The 20480-nt window shown below is 33.6% G+C and overlaps 1 protein-coding gene across 2 annotated transcripts; it reads right to left on the bottom strand.

Annotated features, from left to right (window-relative positions):
* Window positions 1–279: 279 nt before the first annotated feature.
* LOC119069574 lies at window positions 280–15137 on the bottom strand. Of its 2 annotated transcripts, XM_037173659.1 has the most exons (5): window positions 14754–15137; window positions 14294–14486; window positions 10344–10436; window positions 4266–4454; window positions 280–545 (listed from the first exon to the last, which is right to left on the bottom strand). In XM_037173659.1, exons 2-5 carry the CDS (start codon window positions 14372–14374, stop codon window positions 426–428), a joined length of 483 nt encoding a protein of 160 aa, XP_037029554.1. In that variant the 5' UTR covers window positions 14375–14486; window positions 14754–15137; the 3' UTR covers window positions 280–425. The 2 variants fall into 2 exon arrangements, with proteins under 2 accessions (XP_037029554.1, XP_037029553.1); XM_037173658.1 differs by lacking the exons at window positions 280–545; window positions 4266–4454 and adding an exon at window positions 8371–10128 and having other exon boundaries at window positions 14754–15120.
* Window positions 15138–20480: the final 5343 nt, after the last annotated feature.

The raw sequence follows: 20480 nt of genomic DNA, 5'->3' as shown, positions 1-20480 counted from the left end.
TTGCTGTATTTATTCAATAAATTTTATGATGAAATTATTGTTTGGACTTGGATGTAGATCAAGGGTAATCGGATAATTGCACTAAAGTGCATAGCACGACCATTATATTTAATACTCACGTGAACAAAAGAATGCGCCATAAAGTTGAATGTCTGCCATTAAGATAAAATCTTGAACCCTTTTCTTAGTCCATACGTATTATAACAGGTACGTTCTACCGTACGTGTATTTACATTCAGACGAATTAAAACAAAATCAGACTGCGTTTGAGAATGAAAACTTTTATTTCTTTCTGCAAATCAATAATTTCCCATTTTTTGTTTAAATTAAGCAGGTTCCGTTCATAAATTATGTAACGCGTTTAAAATCGGTCTACGTTGCGTTCTGGCGTTACATAATTTATGAACGGCTACCCGAGGTGCCTCTTAAATTTCATTCGGCTTCGATGTGGTAGACGGCTTCGCTTGGTAACCTTTAACTGTAAGTGTTTTACCTAGCACTGGCTTAAAGAATTGAACGAATTGTGAGAATCTCCGGGCTGAATTCTGAAATACAAGGAAAATTGTGTGTTAGATGTAGAGTCATCGCAGTAATTATTCATAATGTATCGTGAAATGTGATGGTTCAATCTCTGTAAGTCCCTACGATTCCATTCTTGATTTATCTCTTAATTGATCCGAAAAATTGTTGAGAGTTTCTCGTGACTTAGAAGAACCCATTTCACCTTTAACAGCCAATATCTAAACTTAACTTCTACCGAGATATTTCAATAACACTCGAAGGTTACGCCTTTCTGGTCGTCATATCGCTTAAGCTTGAAATAAAAATCGGCTTAAAGACCGATGGTTATAATGCCGAATATTTTAGTAGCGGCGAAAGTCCCGACTCTCGATATCGTGAACTTTTTTAACCAGATTCATATTCATCGAATTCGCAATGTAACGAATGGTAAACGCATTACACTGCTTAAGAGATAAGCAAATAGGGAAGGCCGTACAACAACGAAAATTGTAGCAACCGAAAATTCACTTTCAATCTCTCTCTCTCTCTCTATGTGTAAACTAAAGCAATTCCACAAAAGTCAATAAATCTTCGCAAACGAAGTCTACATTTCTCACCGGAAATTTTCTAACATATGGGGAGACATGAACATCGATTGCCTGAAATTCACAAATTTAAGTCAATATATGTTAAATATGTAAATAAAATTATTTGTTCTCGAAGGAAATTGCCTAATTTACGATTTACATTCAGCAGTCTACATTATAAAGTTGTAAATTTTATTATTATGTAGTTCCTATTGACACAGCATAAACATCCAAAATATGATGACAAAATATTTTTAATGTAAAAAAAAAAAAACTGAACGTATCTACGAGCTATAATAAATTGTAATGTTTTACTGTTTAGTGGGCTAAGTTAACGTTTATACAGTTTCGACCAAATGCATGAAAGAAAAGGTCCAAATAGCAATATTCAAATGGCTGTATTATGGACTATAGAAGTATGGACTATATGGACTATAGCGATGAACAATGATTTCTTTGGTCCACTAAAATGTGTAGGGTGGCTAAAAATTTTATTTTTGACCTTAAGTCTTGATTCTGTTTTCTCTCCGTTTACTCGTTAAACAATAGATAAGAGGCGTGGTTTATCTAAACGGAGTGGGTTTTTTGTAAGTGGAAATCAAGCCTAACGCAAATGATATAAATGAGATTTCATTCTCAATCGATTGAAAATTCTTAGATCAAAAGAAGTAAGTTTGTGATATGATTTCCGTCTATCTGAATAGGTTATTGTTCATTCGAACGCCAGTCGAATGAAACATTGTCACGTTAGTTGATTGCAAAAGATCCGGAGTGATAACGGTAATTTTTAATGAAGATCAAACAGCGAAGGCGTTTTATTTAATAGTTCAATTTCGCCTTCTTTTGACATTTCTATTTTGAAGAAGGATACAGCGTGCAAAATCTTTTACTTCAAATGTTTTAACATTCATTTTGCTATACGAATGGTAACCCAGACTTGACCATTTATCGCCTTCGTCGATAACACAAGATGTGTTAGAAAGATTTTACTGCCTAGAGAGCGAAACTGTGACTTCAGTTAAACTCAATCATCACTGGTTTACGCGTCAGCAAATAAAAATTATTAAAAATGAGATGGTATATGGGTGGTTGTTGTTGTTGTTGTAGCAGTGCAGTTGGATACTCTGAGTTTAAGGAAAAGTCTCCATTGGTGTCTTCTACATCCAACTTTAGTTGTTCACTAAATTTAAAAAAACAAGGCATCGGAACAGTCGGAGCGTTTGCTGCGACTTAGCCCCGTACGACCCGTAATCCTATTTCGTCCGTAACCATAATACGTCCGTAGCCGTAATACCCCCGGAACCCTAATACGTCTACAACCCTCTAATGCGTCTGTTACCAAAATGCAAGTCAAGTTGGGCATGGTCAAATTTACTGAAAGTGTTCATTTTTAAAATTGCGCATAGCGCAATTACGAAAGCCCGTACGAAGTACCTCTCAAATAAAACCAACAATTTACGACATTATTTTAGAAACCCAACTTTCCATTGGGTATTCAATTACCTCTCAAATAAAACAAAAATTAGCAAAATCGGATTATATTTACTCGATTTACGTGCAAAAAACACTTAGGGCCGAGTAGCGGCCTTAGTCTAAGGGCCCAAATTTAAAACTTTTTTTTGCCATCATTCTATTCGGCATTCAATTATCTCTCAAATGAAACAAAAACTAGCAAAATCGAATGAGATTTACTCGATTTATGTGCAAAAAACACTTAGGGCCGAGTAGCGGCCTTAGTCCAAGAGACCAAATTTGAAACTTTTTTTGCCACGTTCTTTTCGGCATTCAATTATCTCTCAAACGAAACAAAAACTAGCAAAATCGGATGAGATTTATTCGATTTATGTGCAAAAAATACTTAGGGCCGAGTACCGGCCTTAGTCCAAGAGACCAAATTTGAAACTTTTTTTGCCACGTTCTTTTCGGTATTCAATTATCTCTCAAACGAAACAAAAACTAGCAAAATCGGATGAGATTTACTCGATTTATGTGCAAAAAGCACTTAGGGCCGAGTAGCGGCCTTAGTGCAAGGGCCCAAATTTGAGACTTTTTTTGCCATCATTCTATTCGGTATACAATAACCTTCCACAAAAAACTAAATCTAGCAAAATCGGATGAGATTTACTCGATTTATGTGCAAAAAACACTTAGGGCCGAGGAACGACCTTTGAGCCCTCCCAACAAGCCCACGTTGCATCTTACCCAAAAGCAACTTTGTTCTACTCGTCAATACCTTTCATTTGATATATCTCAAGCAGCTATTGCGTGCATATTTCGGTAGATATAGTCGAAAGACTGAAAAACACCTATAGGGCCCTAGCTCTGGAAGGGCCGACCCTACCATGCCCATTTTCGAACTTGACCATACTTTTGTCCATACCAATCGGGGAAAAAAAGAATTTTGAAAAAAGGTTGTGATTTGCTCAAGCTAGAGGGGTCACAAACGGACGGACGGACGGACGGACGGACGGACATTTTTTTTATTGCCGATTCGTCATATATGAACATAATCAAATGCTTTGCCCTTACTGTCTGCTTCCAATTCGACGTGTTACAAACGGCATATTAATCTTATAAGCCCCCAGTACTTCGTACGGGGCTAAAAATCCACACTTGTGACGTTCGATATACAGTGACGTCTCGCTACTTTTAAATGCATTGACAGTGCCGGTCATACTGGCATCTACGTAAAAAGAACCTTTTTCGAATTTTACGAGCCTTTTCCCGATTTCCCTTAAAAGCTTTTTGGTAGACAGTCTGGTACTGCGTTCTACCGTTCTTTGGTACCAATAATTTCGTTCTTCTTTTACAGCTCAAAAGTATTTCAAGTATTTTACTAAAGCCTGACTACACAGTACCGGTAACCTGCCTCATCACCATCACACGATTTTGCAAACATTCGTTTTAAATAATGTCCGTTACCGACATGCGATTTCAAATAAAATTTAAAATTATTCTGAGCTTTCTTTGACTGCAATTTATGGTGAAAATAAATCATCAAAGCTCAAGCTTAGTTCAAACAAAATTGAATTAAGCTCCACCAACAACGGTTGTACGCACGGCTGTTCAAAGCTTTGAGCTTCAATTCAAACAAACCGGTTATTCGTCAGTGTGTACCGATGTGAATACCGACAAACTTACGGTGCGCTAAAACTGCAATCGTAAAATTCAACTTACCATAATCAAATCTCCGAATATCTTGGACACATTTGTAACGGTTGAAAATGAGCTACCGAAAAGTGGATCGGGTATTTCAAGTGAAACTTTTCCTCTATCGAAATCCGGTGTGTCATCAGTTGTAGTTTTGATGGGAGCTTTCGTTGCTGGTGCCTTGGGTTGCAATGATAATGCAGAACGTTTGCTTGCCTGGAAAAAAAGACGAAAGCAAAAAATTAGCTTAGGTTTCATCAAACAAAGCACATTGAATGATGGACAATGTATATTGCAAGCATTGCAAGGTAATGATGTATATAATATGAGAGATAGTTGGTGTTATACCTGTTGCTTAAATTATGGGTTTAAATAAGAATCGCGTGTTCATTGGGAGGAAAAGAGACAAATTAGACGTTCAACGCATGAGAAAATAATATATTTAATCTGTCGGTATAACCGCTGAATAGCTATTTTCATAATAAGGTAGTAAATGGGATTGTTTTGCGCACTAGATGTGAGATTGCCGATACGAGCGAAGCGAGTTCGGCAACACATCGTGTGCGCAAAACCCCCATTTACTACCGTGTTAGGAACAAGGTTTTATCTCCTGTAATGTCATAATCACCATAAAAACCAATTTAAAAAAATCAAACTGAAACATCAACACGCCATGACACCGTCACTCATTCATATTCCCCACAAATAAAACACACATCTAGTACACTGTCAAGAATTTGTCAATTTTCAGTGAATAAATGTGAAATTATCGAAGTTCGCCGTGAATAAATGAGAAAATATCGAAGATAGCGGTGCGCAAATGACCAATTGTCGAAATTTTCAGTTAATAAACGTAACGTCCTGTGAATGACGTGTTTAAATCTGGCCCATTTTGATTCTAAAAGTGACACTCAAATTGTGAATATTATGACATTACAGGAGATAAAGTATCTTTTGATATTGGCTAGATCGAATTCTGATAAGCCTAGTGCTAGGTATAGCAATTAGAGGTTTTGTTCATCATTTTCTTTGGTTATTCTCTTCTTACAACAGAAAAATGCCACAGTCTCTGACACTTGGGTAATTAACCTCACTGACGTTCATTTATATTCACACTCACGCATATACTTTACATGTTAAAATGCATAATATTCTAATCAAGTCGTGTATGTCATAATCCCATAATCCAATAATGATAATCACATAAACAAAAAGCCGCTTTGAAATCGTGCATTTCCATAAAATTGAAGATTTTTTTAGCATTTTTTTTGTTATAGTCGAACTGTAAGTGAGTTATGTAAAACAGTAAGTAGGATCTCCACAAGTTTTTTTTTAATTTCCGCGGTTCAAGCATTTCGTAAGCATAGTTTTTTCAGGTTTGATATTCTTCTTTTAATGGTAAACGATATTTTAATGGGCCAGATAGTAAAAAAAATAATTTTTTCGATTCTTTGTAACGATATTGCCGTTGCTTCTATTAAGAGGTATGGATACCTATCTGAGATTAGAGTCTACATTTGGGCGGTTTGTATTCGCTGATACTTTTTTACAAAAATCCTTTTTTTTAATGTAAGACGGAAATAACCGCTATAAATTCTTACAATAAAAAATAGATTGTGCCAGTTGGCCTCTTCTGAGTATGGTGAACAATTCGCCAAATTTTGCTGAGTTTTCTCACTGACACAAAAAAGTAACTAATTTTGATTGCGAGCTAACACATTTGTGGTGGATTTTTAAAAAAACGCCGAAATGTAGGCTTTTCACCAAAGTATCCATTCCTCTTAACCCCTTACAAACAGAAGATAATAGATGTGGTCCATATTTTGTTTGTGTTGGATACAAATTCTTCTATACTTCATCTCATCGTTGTATGTCGTTGTAGATTAGGTAAAATCGCCGTTCCTAAAATTAGGCTAATGCTAGGAGAAAAACTGTCAGGTTCAATTCTTCCAAATATAAACTTGAGGTCAAAAATCGATAGACCTAATAGTCAAAAAAAAAGCTTCTACAGGAATAACCTCCAAGCTTCTGGTAAAATTTAACGTAAAATAAACTTTGACTGATCTATCGCCTGAGGAGAAAGCATTCTGTGCTTTACAATGTTCTAGGTATAATAACCTTGAACTCACCGAAATCAATTGTTGCAAGAAACTTTTTTTAATAACTGTAAGGATTTCAACTTCTTCCCTACCGATGAGATTGTTACCCTAGGTCGATGTTCGTTAAACGTTTTGTTAAACGAGGTTTCTATAGCAAAGACGAGACCAATAATAAAAAGGGAATCTTCTTTGTTTTTACTGTACTCTTTCAACTGGAACATCCAAAAGATCATCTACATTGTTTGACTTTAACGATTTATTTCGGCTCTTCTAAAATCTAGTACTTCGTTATGTGGAAGAGTCCAATATCAAATCATTTCTGAACACAACAAGATGAACGATTGATTTGTTTAGTGAATTCATTTCAAAACAGTTGTACTGATTGAATTTATCAGATCAGATCTTAATCAACGCTTTTAATATCTATCTCAGTTATGAATGAATTCTTTTTCGGTTCAAAATGTTGGCCTTAAAGTTCTTTCAGTGATCTTACAATTTGTTCCGAAATGAAGAAAAGGAAAAATTAGAATGTCTACAAAGCGCTGAAACCAGTCAATAATTATCCGACCTTCAGCGTCACAATATTGTGAAATAAATTTAAAAATGTTTTTTATATTTAAATCTGATCAAAAGAAATATTTAAATGAAATAAAAAAAACCAACAACAAATTCGTGTAATTATCATTATGTTGATATAATAAAACCAAGAAAAGCTTGAAAGAGTTTTTGTTTTGTGAAACTACAATTATAACAAGCAAGAATTTATTGCTGTTATGGACAATTAGTCATACACATTTAGCAGTGTATGTTCCAGCGTTTCAATATACCTCTGTAAACACTAAATTCGATGTGAATTATAATGCCTACAAGATAAGCCAAAAAATAATTTACTTTTTGCATCATTTCGTGAACTAATTATTATTTAAATAAAGAGAGACAGAGACGGAAAATAATATTAATAAAAAAAAAAACTCTGTGACCAGCTCTCCTTGGAAACGATTAAATTTATTCGAAAAGTAAAAAAAAAAATTAAAAAATAAAACACAAAAAAACTTTATACACCGCTTGAGCACCAGTTAAAATTAATTTAATTTTAAAACTTGAATTTTTAGAAAGGTAGAATACAAATTTTATGATACACTAAAAACCTACAACGACTCGAATGCAATTCTTTTGAATGTAAATATGGTTTTGCATTGAGAACGAGAGACAGAGAGGTTTTACATACGTTACCAGTAGCCATTCCAAAGATTTAAATAAATAAATTAAAAACTATCCAAAACCTAGAAGGAAAATCGATAGATAGTAGATGTGAAGATGGTTTATTTTTTCGATGTGACAGTTATTTTCTCTCTCAGAACAACACGGTTTTATTATCTCAACACAACGAAATAAAAACACCAGGATTTGATTTTTCATTTCAAAAATGTTTATAATTAAATGATTTTTTTGTTTTTCATTTTGATTTTTATTAAATATTTACACACACAAAAAAATAAGCAGAATATCGATTTCAAAAATTTAAAAAAAAAAATTTAAAAATTGTTTAAACAAAAAGTTCTTAAAATATTTTTTTTGATTTAAATTAAAAAAATTTACAAAACCTAAATAATTTCGATGATTTAAAAATGAAATGAAATTTTTTTTCTTTAAAAAAAAAATAAATTTATTTACAAAAGACGAAGAATTATTGAAAATCATAAAATATTTTTTGATTTGATTTAATAGCAAGAAATGAGGAACAACATTTTTTACATTTCCAATAATCCGATTTAACTTTAGCTTTTAGGTGAATTAATTAATTAAAATTTGATTTGAAAAAAGAAGGAGACGAGAACACCCATTTTACATTTATTTACACATGATGCTGAGGTTTTTAAAAACTAAAATGAATAAAAAGATTATTTTTTTTTTAAGTAGCTCTAATGTCACAAAGTTAAATTGAAGTTAACGAAAGTTTAATTCTCCTTTTTTGACGTTACCATAATTTTAACGAACATTATTTGATCAGATTTTTTTTCGTCGTTAAAAACTCGTTAAGATCTCGTCAATAGATTGAGATCTTGACGTTGAATCAAAATTAAAATTTAGAAAGACAGTGAATTCGAATGAATAATTTGATAAATTAGTGAAGAATATTTAACAGTTTGGAATTGTTGTCAACATTTACATTTATTCGGTTCATATGTCTGTGAAGTGACCCGATTTTCTCTTGGCTGAAAATAAATGATTTTTTTTTCGTTCTATATAGATCATATTCAAGTTACGGTATTTTCAGACGTAACCTCTTTTAAGTTTCGTTTAATGTTTCGTTCGTTCATTTGTATGATTTTTTTGACTGTGGATGACATTTTAAACGTCCTTGAAGATGATCTTTGTTTAATTTTACACACATTTCATGTGCTTGTAAAATGAAATAAAAATAGAACAGGAAATGACAAACTCTTTCCACTTGTTTTGAGCCAAACGCCTTTGAAAATAAAGATTTCAACGAAATTTAATTCTTCGTCGAGATTATCACAATTCGACAGATTTATCGAAAGGATCAGCTTCCATTAATTTATCGCATTGTCCAATAAATTTTTTTGTTCGTTCAGATTAGAATTTACGTAGCAACAACTTCCAAACCGTTAAATATTTTTCTCATTTTGTCTCAGTTCAAAGAAAAAGTTAGGTGATGCACGGTGATTGAAATAGTGTCAATCTTTTCAAACTTGAAAACTTTCAAAGATTCAAATTGAATTGATTGGTAGTTGGAAAGTGGAAGAAAATGGTTGCTTGGCATGTTTGGATATTAAATGCAAAATTGTTCATTAAAAGCATCGATTCTCTAACTAAAAAACTTTAACATCTAAGAAACAATCAAAAAAGAGAAAAAAAATTAGAAAATATTTTCCAAAATTCCCGATAAAAGTCATAAAAATATCGTTCGAAGATGCTCGAATCGCGTCAAAATTATTATAAATTCAAGTTCTACTTCCAGAGAGAATTATTTTCTATTGTAATACGCATCTCTGACCATTGACTGAAACAATTTTTCGTTCTCTTTGCTAAAATTAGTTGCGACTTGTTACTAATAATTTACTTTCGATTAATTTAAAAAAAAACCATCACAGCTCCCGATCAGAATATTAAACCCTAATAAATAGCATTTTGATGAAACGAAATCATAAATTTCAAGAAAACATTTTTTTTTCCTACTAACTAGACTAATGAACCATATTCCAAGCAATTTTCACCATCTGTTACACACCGTAACATCCGCTCTGTTTCAAAAATTTATATAAATCTACCACATCTCCTGCTGCCCAACTTCCTTTTTCACTCTAGACTGTGTCTACTCAATCCATTAATCGAATATCTTCGTTGACTGCCGCTTAATATGGTGTCTCCTCATCATCATCATCGCTGGCTGCATCGTCAGAACTGACGGAGCCGCCAACCGATAAACCGCCTCCACCCGATGCCGAACCAGATGACGAGGATAGAATGGGACCGGACAATTTCAAGAACGATGACACAATTCCTCCTAATCCAGCCGATGCACCGCCTCCAGCATGACCGTCTCCATCACCGCCGCCTGAAGATCCAGAACTTCCGAACGCTCCACTTAAGCTACCGATCTTGGATGTGATGGCTGTGATTTTCGGTGAAATGACGGCTTGGATGAGTCCCTGGAAACTTTTGATCGGTACGGGCACTTCGATGTGATGCTGTTTATTTTTGATGATGTTTTGCTTGTCCAATGTGTCAATGAAACGGGTTTTGGCGTCGAGTAAACTATCGATTTTCTAAATTTATTTTGTTAAAATTATGGTTAGGATTTGTTTTCTATTTGTTTGCTGCTTTAGGGGGTGCCGGGGATTTATATAGCATTCTAATCTTAAATAGTTACTAAAAGCAATTTTTGCATGTGGCTAAATATTAAAACTAATTCAATTGATTGACTTCACAGCAAATTTAATGTAAAAAGTTTGACTAAATTTAAATTTTCTATTTTACTTACGCCAAAGACAAAGCCTAGGATGGCATTTTTTGGTGCAAAAACAACATCTGGTATTTTTCGCTTATCACGGTCAACACCTTCGGCAACAGAATCCTAAGACAATTAATTAATGATATATGAGTTAACTTAAAGTCTGATTAAATCGTCTGCAACATCACTTGCAATAATTGGTCGTCAAACTCGATATCACGACCAATTTTATCGCAATAGTGATCGTTCGATCGCATGACTTTACATTGCAAACAACAACCGAGCGCAAATGCTAGCCGTTCGACACAAATGTTTAGTCTCCGCTAGAATATGCAGAGCTGAATATGTTAGAAAAGAGGATATCTCTTTCACCGCATATTTGGCTCCACAACAAAATCTTACAGGGCGGACATTTGTGTCGAACGAATCATAATTCATTTTGAGCAAAACGTATAATTCAGTACCATTCATTTATTTAGATAAATTCTATCGAACTATAACATCCTTTTCGATTACTTTCACTCTTGAGGACCTGATTTTTATATTTATTTGTGTTTGGTGTTGTATATTATTTATAATCTACTTCTCCGGTCCAAACAAAGCCAGAGAGAAATAGTAGTCACCTGTCTGCAGCATTATTAAATTCTAGAAGCTGTACACTCATTCATTGTAAAGTGTGTCAGTTTATTACTGCAGCGATGAGCAAATTGCAATGGACCATTCATACGAATAGTTAAATGCAGAAAGCGAACATGTATCACAGTAGCGAATTTTAATAAAAATGAAATTTGATTCACCTGGCACAGCTTCAAAATGACGGACGATGTCAATAGAAGTTTTTTTTTGTAATTTACAACAAACAACATCGTTCTCGTTAGTCTATTTTCAATTAAATTTAATTTTTATTATAATTCCCTTTTTAACTGTTCATTTATCCCGTTTTTTGAGAAAGTTATACGGAAAATGTAATTTTCTCCGAAGAATCAAAGCTTCCCTTTTCGATGGGATGTTAGGTATACAGCACAAAAATTGGTCAAAAACTTAGAATTGAATACACCATCACAATAAAAGTTTGTTCTATATTATGTCATCGCATTTGATCGGTGCAAAATGGATTCCCATCTCAATTCTATGAATCAGATATAGTTTACCTATGCGAAATTGGTTAAATTATGGTACCGGTAATTATGGTACCGGTTCACTTGTGGTATGTAGAAAAGAGGAATTGACAAACGTAGATAATTAGATGGCGGATCTGGATGAAAGAATCCATTGGATTGATTTTTTTTTTTGTCATGACATGGTTTCCGCATACCAAAAGTCTTCGTCTACTACATGCCTTGGCTGTTTTACAATTTTATATGCTCTCGAAAACCGTACTTTTCATGATAATTTAAGAAAATAACTCCTTAAAAATAGTCCTTGGACATTTGGATAAATTTGAAAGCTATGTAGCATCTGATAGTACATTACAATACAATTTGATATCTCGTATCCAGATGAGTAAAAGTATCCGGGGGCTTCAGCCCGAGGTACTTTTACTCATCGTGATACGAGATATCAAATTACTTCAAGTATAAATTATAACGTTTTACTTAGCGACGGAAAAGGTTTTCACTAGTGAGGGAATAGCTACATTACTTCTCTAGTAAAGTAAAATACTATTAAATCGTCGCCAAACATTATTCTAAAGGAGTAATTGTTTCAAAAGATATCTTTGAATCGATTCGATCATTTTAAATTTATCCAAATATTTTATCCATATTTTCTAAGATAGTCCAAATTTTTCCCGTATTTTCCTCAATTTTCCCGAAAATAATTTTGAGAAAATCAGTGAAAATTTAGGGAATGTGGGAAAATGATTTCCAAAATTACTCAGTTATTTGACAGATCAGAATTTTCTTATCCTAAACTGCAAAGCAACCTATAGATATCGAGTACAAGTCTTGTAGATAATTTGACCTTCGCAAGAATATTCAGCGACGACTGTCCATTAAGGGCCACTTTCGTGAGAAAATGAAATGGACAAACAACCGTGCAATTCGGAGACATAACGGTAAAAAGACTTATTGCTCAAAAAATGGTTTCACGATGAAATTGTGAAAATAGCAGTGGTCAACCGCTAACTGAACTCAAATTGTCACACAATGAAATGTGAAAAAAAAAATTGTATCAAGAAAGCCTGATGAAAAACTTAGATTAATATACACCAAGGTCACTGTCCATTAAATAGAGGCCTAATTCACAAATACGTAAGATTGTTTTTTTTACATATTAAATAAAGAAAATGAAAAAATTATATCTAACCGGTTCGATATAACACAATGTGTGATAAAATTTACATAATCGACAAGCGTATGGACTGGACAAGCATATGGATATATAAACGTGTGTATTGTACATATATATATGCAGATGACGATTAAATAATAATTTTTTTTTAGTCAATTTATTTCTGTGTTAACTATTGAGTAATTTTTACTGATGAAAATCGCTTTGCAATAATTTATGAAAAAAAAACGGATTATGTTAAGAAAACGATTCGAATATATCCGACTAATATAAAAGTAAATTAATTTCACCGAAAAGGTGATAATTTCCCATTTTTACACTCATTTAAGCAAGTTCAAAAATGAATACATTCCACGATATTTTGATTGTGATAGATTTTGAAATGTACATTTGTTTTGGTTTTGTTATTTTTTTTTTTTAATTTTACAGTTTTTAACACTCTTCAGTCACTATATAATTAAACACTTTCTCTTATAATATCGATTATATACAATTTGCTTGGGATTATAGATGGAATTTTTGTTGTTGTTCAGTTTCATGTATCTCTTTCCGCTTTGCCCATTTTTTTTTTACTTTTTAACATTATAAAAATTGTAATTTGAATCTTTTTGTTTTCGTTGTTGAATAATATGCAACCATAAATTGTAAACATTTTGTGTGTGGTGTTCTGGTTTTCTTTACTCATTATATCCATCGCGAAGAGCGAGGACCGAGGAAGAGAGAATGAATGAGAAAGAGATGTTTGACCGATTTGGGTTAATTCAATTTTTTTTTGATCATAAAAACAATCATACGAAAAAAAAATCGTTTTGAAGAGAAAGAGATGGAAAGCTTTTGACCGATTTTTGGTTAGTCCAATTTTCAATCATAAACAAAAAATCGTTTTGAAGAAAATGAAATTCAAAAGACGAAACAAAGCAAAACAAAAACACTTGAATACTCAAAGAAGAAGATGATGGAAGAAGAAGATGGAAGAAGAAAGAAATAAAAAGTTGAAAATCAAAGAAACCAAATTTGAGTTTTTTTTTCTTCTTCTTCTTCTCTCTAAAATAAAACATGAAATTACATAATGAAGTAATGAATACATTTTGCAGCGCAACTCTTAAATAAATAAACAAAACTGGTTGATGGCTGAGATTGGCAAATATTTGAATTAATATTGAAATGTTATTTTGCGGTTTCGGAGAGGCATTGCAAGTGTACAATGAGCAAAAGATGTAGTCATTAAAATAAAGTAAAAAAAAAAACATTTCAAGTAAAGAGAGATGATTTTGTAACGTAAAAAATCATAAATTATTTTAGCATTGTTCGCATATATTGCAATACATACGCTGGATGACACACAAAACGAAATGTGCATTGAACAATATTATATTATAACATTTAAACATCTTCATAATAGTAATACGGTTTTATCAATCAGAAACCACACCAGCCATGGAATGAAACAAAAACAAAACAAAAACAACAAAAAAAACTGATTTCTACAACAACCATAATAATGCAAAAAGAAACATAACTTTCGTATAAAATATATGAAATAATTCCAATCACATTCGATGAACGATTTTTTTTTTTTAAATTTGTTTCTTTATGCAATTCGGCGAACAATGTGCCGATTTCATATAAAATGTGAAACAGAAAAAAAATAAATAAATAAAATAAAATGTATAAAATGTATCACTCACCTCTGATGCAATCGGATTTAAATCGGACACATCAGATAGATCCGGTGTCGTCGCGTTTAATTCGTAAATTTGGTGCTGCATACGTTAAATGGCACAAGACTATCACCAGAATTGTTAAACTATTCCAATTTATTTTATGCATTTTGGATTGGTTGAAACTAAAAATTTTTCGTTTTTATTCTGTGATTTATATCTGCAAAATAGAAAGAAAAGAAAAATTTATTTTAATAAAGAAAACGTTTCACACAAATTAAGCAATCAACAACAAAACGAAAAAAGCACTGAGTTAAATTCACTTTGAAAAGATTTAAGTTTAGAGTTAAAGTCAAAGTAACAAAAGTAGAAAAAATAAAATCAAAAATAAAAAAAAAATCTCGAGAGCAAAACGGGTGCCCGGGATAACCACCAATATCACACACCAAATTGATCAATCAAAATAAAAATCAAAAATAATTATTACTTAAATTTTGTTTAAAAATTTATTCTTTTTTAAAACGATACAAATAGTCGAGTACACATGCGCAAATCAAATGACCGCAATCGAAAGTTATAAACTTCGCGCGTTGCCGCTACTTTTGCCACAGCAAGAAAATGTTTTGAAGCAAAAAAAATTTTATATTTTCGTAAATTGTATATGGCGAGCAAGTAAACGCGTTTTTTTTTTATTTCTTCTTATTTCTTCTTTACTTCATATAATATTTCCAATCAAATTAATGGTGGTGGGATTGAACATGCTCTTATGAACGGAACACAACGGCTCGGAATGGAAAAACAAAAAATTGTGTACGAAGTGGGTATGGTTGATCACCACACTTTGTGAACAAGAACTGTACAACGAAAAATTTTTAATGCTGCCTTTTGATATATGGAAATGGGAGAGAATGGTATTAAATCTTACATGATGGTGTCTAACAAACGAATGAGAGACATGCTAAAAGGCATCGTGTATATCTACTGGATTACAATTAGGTCAGACTAGTTTTCATTCATGATAAAATATTGTTCGCTTGTGGTTTATTTCAAATGTATGGGTGATGATGGTGTGTGAGGTGTTATCTATATGGCGCGAGCGCGCTGGTAAAACACATAATATAAGTCGAATAGAAAATTCAAGAACATCCAATCTGTTCAAAATAAAATGCTGCGATTCGGTTCAGTAGCAGAACAGCTGCATCTAATGTATAGGTGTGACATATTGATCGATGTAAATGCCGTGTACATTTCGATTAAAATCGATTCTCGTTGAATATGATACGAGAGCACGGTATAAGTAAAAATTTTTGGGTAAATCTTTTACCAAACGAACAATCGTCTTGTTTAAGGTATCGCACAGTGTTCGGCACAAAATCCGATGCTTTATTAGTTTCATCGGACATTCTGCCATGTAACGGGCGGTGTCGCGATAGTCGATAACAGATCACTTGCTTTCAGTGTGTTGTATCGCAAAACTGAAGTCGGAAGTTAACAAGACTTCCGGATTTGAAAATTTATTTTTGTTTGGATACGTGGTATTACATCTTGAACCAGAGCTCGTTACTAGAACAGTCATCTCAACTCTAGACAACCCACAAAACTTATAAATATTCAAAATTATTCTTTTAAGCTCACAGTTAAGTTAATATGACTGAGCTACTTCACTCCCGGCAAACGCTCGGACCGCAAAGATATAGCTCAACGATGTCCTACACTACATATCAGAAAGGTTGACAGTATTGTACTATTGCGATCAAAGAAGTCTGTAAATGGATTTTCCCACATCGTCCATATTTACGCACAAGTGCCTCGGGTTGACAATTTTCACATGTTATGAAATAGGTTTTTTCCTAACGTATGCCAAAAGTATTTTTTAGTGAAGGAGAGATCTCCAGCACGAGCCGGAGGCGAGTTCGCTAAATTAAAAAACTTTAAGCATGAGTTAGCAACAACGTTTTCCAAGGCCCGTCATTCGGAAATGAGAGACAGTTTCCCAAAATAGTATGGAAAATTTTATCACAAAAATTCACCAAAAAAATTCAGAGAAACTGACCTCTTATGCTTTCCATTGTATTTGGGCATAGTCTCTTTAGGTCGCCAAGGCATATTTGAACACTAAACACTTTTTACTCGATGCAAAAACAAAAAGGTTTTTTTCGTTTTGTCGCGACAAAAACACAGAAAATATTTCGACATAATTGTGACACTCCGCTATTATAAGTACTAGAATGAATGTTTGCTGTGTTCATTTCGGCGGTAAAATATTTTCATTCAAAAAAGTGTCCGACAATTCAACGATGGTAGACATTTATTAAAATTGTAAGTATTAAAAGAATTATAGAACTCAGCCGATATTTTTATTCAAAGAGGTGGCATAATTAGACTTCGCGAAGTCTTCTTAGCTTACTAAAGAGGAACGAACATTTATTTACGCTCAGCGCAGTCATACGAGAGGCTAATGTTTTAATAAATGGTCTCCCATCGTTGAAAGAATGTCCGCTGAGCTATCGTAAAGCTTTAAAAAATGGTCGATGAGCATTATTAAATGTATACGCTGCCCTTTGTCAACTGTTTCATGATTTTTATAATATGTCCGACACTTTTTTGAATGAAAATATTTTACCGCCGAAGTGAACACAGCAAACATTCATTCTAGTACTTATAATAGCGGAGTGTCACAGTTGTGTCGAAATATTTTCTGTTTTTTTGTCGTGACAAAACAAAAAAAAAATTGTTTTTGCATCGAGTAAAAAGTGTTTAATGTTCAAATATGCCTTGGCGACCTAAAGAGACTATGCCCGAATACAATGGAAATTTGAATTTTTTCGGTGAATTTTTGTGATAAAATTTTCCATACATTTTCGGGAAACTGTCCTGTCATTTCCCAATGACGGGCTTTTTAACGATGAAATATTTCAATACTAGTAAGGAAAATAGCAACAGTACACACTTGTTGTCCCGATGGCGATGCTGTTCTTTGTGCTAGGCAGTAGGACGCATCGAATTTTGAGAATTTTAAGGGTCGCGATAGCCTGTGTGCGGAAAACGTAGATCATTGAAAACTAAGTCCAGGCATATGGTTGATAGATCCGAAGGTGCCCGGGAAGAAGTCCCCCCGGACGACTTTAACTTTCAAATGGTCATAACTCGGAAAGTTGAGAGTATTTCTGAAAACAATGTTCTAGCAGGATGTAGAGCGTTAAAAACTCTACAAAACTGCCAAAGAAACCGATGGTCCAAAAGGTGTGTCTGTCGAGGTTTTCTAACATCGAAAGTTCGACATTTTGGTTTTTGACTTTTATTTCCTGAGAGACAAATTATTAACTTTAGCTTTTGGCATGAGGTTGTAGAGGAGGTCGAGTACTACCAGTACACTAGGCATTGTCCCGGTCGGCGATCCATCCGAAACCACTTTTTCGACATTTTTGAATGGACTTTTTAAGTGTACCCACGTCGCCCACGAAGCCAGTGCAGACAATGTAACCGGTGTTGCTGAGTCGAGGTAACCTTGGCCAGTAAGTGCACATAATATACCATAACAGTAGCTGAACTCTTTTACAAAATATTTAAGAATTCGGTGTAGCACATTTTGTACTACAAAATCTGAGAAAGTGAAATTTGTGAGAAAAACAACAAATAATCGTTTTAATTAGTTATTTGACCCACGAACAGTAGTAAGAAGTCGATTTCGTTGCAAATACACATTTTTCGATATTTTTACAAACGGTTGAACTTCGTGGTATACCGTGTCAATATAATGTGCTACATCGAGATCCCAAATATTTTGTAAAAGAGTTCAGCTTCTGTTATGGAATATTATGTGCACTTACTGGCCAAGGTTACCTCGACTCAGCAACACCGGTTACAGTGTCTGCACTGGCTTCGTGGGCGACGTGGGTACACTTAAAAAGTTCATTCATTGATGTTGAAAAAGTGGTTTCGGATGGATTGCCGACCGGGACAATGCCTAGTGTACTGGTAGTACTCGACCTCCTCTACAACCTCATGCCAAAAGCTAAACCTAATAATTTGTCTCTCAGGAAATAAAAGTCAAAAACGAAAATGTCGAACTTTCGACACACCTTTTGGACCATCGGTTTCTTTGGCAGTTTTGTAGAGTTTTTAACGCTCTACATCCTGCTAGAACATTGTTTTCAGAAATACTCTCAACTTTCCGAGTTATGACCATTTGAAAGTTAAAGTCGTCCGGGGGGACTTCTTCCCGGGCACCTTCGGATCCATCAACCATATGCCTGGAATTAGTTTTCAATGATCTACGTTTTCCGCACACAGGCTATCGCGGCCCTTAAAATTCTAAAAATTCTATACGCCCTACTAGGCAGGATGCCTATTTTGGACTTACAAAAATCACTTTATAATAAAACGAGTTGTCGGCATAGCAATTGAATCTTTTATTGGTGACATCTTCCCACGCTCATATAAAAGAAAACTTGATTTAAAGATACTCCCTGATTTTTACCATTTTTCATTGAAATAACTGTGTTGATTAGATTCGGGTTAGACATTAAAATTTGGTTCCAAATTGAATATTAGATGGCTGAGGGATCATTCATAAATTACGTAACGCTCTTTCAGTGTTGTCATTACAATTGAATCTTTAATAACTCCAAAAATACGAGCACTACGAATTTGAAAATATGTTCTACCGTCTCAATATATCTTTCTAAATGGAAGGGGAGAACATAAACTGTGTTTTCATCGAGTTATTAAAGATGCAAGAGATTGTGGATTTGAGCACTATTTCACAGGACTCTTAATGATTGACGCTGTCGGCAAGTTGGTCACTTCTGCCACTTAATCGAACAATAATTTCATGGACAATGGTGACCGAAAATTTAATTTCCAAACAAATGATTTTGATTTTTAAATTTCGTATCTCAAAAGACCAGTGCCATCGCTGATTTTTAAGGTAGTGACGATAACAATTTCCATCAATATGATGGCAGCACTGAAAAAGCGTTACGTAATTTCTGAATGGTCCTTAACCATTCTACGGGAACTTATTGGAAAATGTTTATTTGGTTCTTAGATTACACAAACTGATGCTGAAAGGATTCGGTCCCACGTTTAATTTCAAAAATATTTTATTTAATTCTCCATGTAAATACCTAGCTGCAAATGACAACAGCTTGGTACTTCTTGCAGCCGTGTATAAACATAACAATTAACAAGGAATAAAACCAATTCTTGGAAATTTCATTGTTACGTTTACCTCACACTGTTACGAACGGTTCAAACGACTGTGTTGTAATGGTAAAGACCAACTTAATTGCATAAAACACTTTTAAAAAAAACCACAACCAAAGTCGGTGTTTTGCAGGAGGTTAGGAGACATTCACTTAGATAATGTGATTCAAGATGCTTTTTTAGATTCATGTTATTACGGTGCACATTCATCCGCGTTCAGTGCATTGGAAGGAGAACTATACATTTCAACTTTTCGCGCTGTTGAAAATGTTTGTTAATTTATTAATTTGTCATTTTGTTTCAGCGTTTCAGTCGAAAAACTGAAGATGCCACTGAAGCATTTAAGGTTTTTCCATATCGAAAGTCTCTATAAATTTCAAGGATCACTTAAAACTGTCGACTGTGGTGTTTTTTAGCAATCAAATAAATAAAATGTAATAAAAATTAAGTTAAAATGCTCATGCTCAATGCTGATGATGGTTGGTTTCTCTTCCAGTTAATACGTAAGAGAAACAAAAAAAAAATGTCTAGCGTAATTAAGAAATCAACGAATTAACGTATCTCACTTGCAATATAATCACTTTCTATATTTCATTGTCACTGATCACTGATCACAGAGATATACATAAAACGACTCATTTATGTAGCAACATTTTCAGCTAATCGGAAATCATTAAATTCACGATGATAAATCAAATATTCAAATGGATGGTAAATGCGGTGCTAATGTGTTGCAATAAAAATTTTGGTTTTCTTATTTTGAAGGAAATAAAAAGCTTGGACATTTCGAACGAAACAGTGGGCACATAATACCTGTTCCACGATTTTTAGCAACTTTTTTTCATTAGCTCTATAAGTTGTCTGGACTACAATAGAAGTGATAAGGAAATGAATATATCTGGTGTCCTCGTTTCACAAGTGACGAAACATTCATTCATCATATTCATAGCTGACATAGCATTCAACATAGAACTAGGGTATCTTTGCCAGTTGGGTAACTCATGCT

This window comes from Bradysia coprophila (assembly GCF_014529535.1).
Source record: "Bradysia coprophila strain Holo2 chromosome X unlocalized genomic scaffold, BU_Bcop_v1 contig_38, whole genome shotgun sequence".
Lineage (NCBI taxonomy): Eukaryota > Metazoa > Arthropoda > Insecta > Diptera > Sciaridae > Bradysia > Bradysia coprophila.
This window is presented reverse-complemented; position numbering and strand designations above follow the sequence as displayed.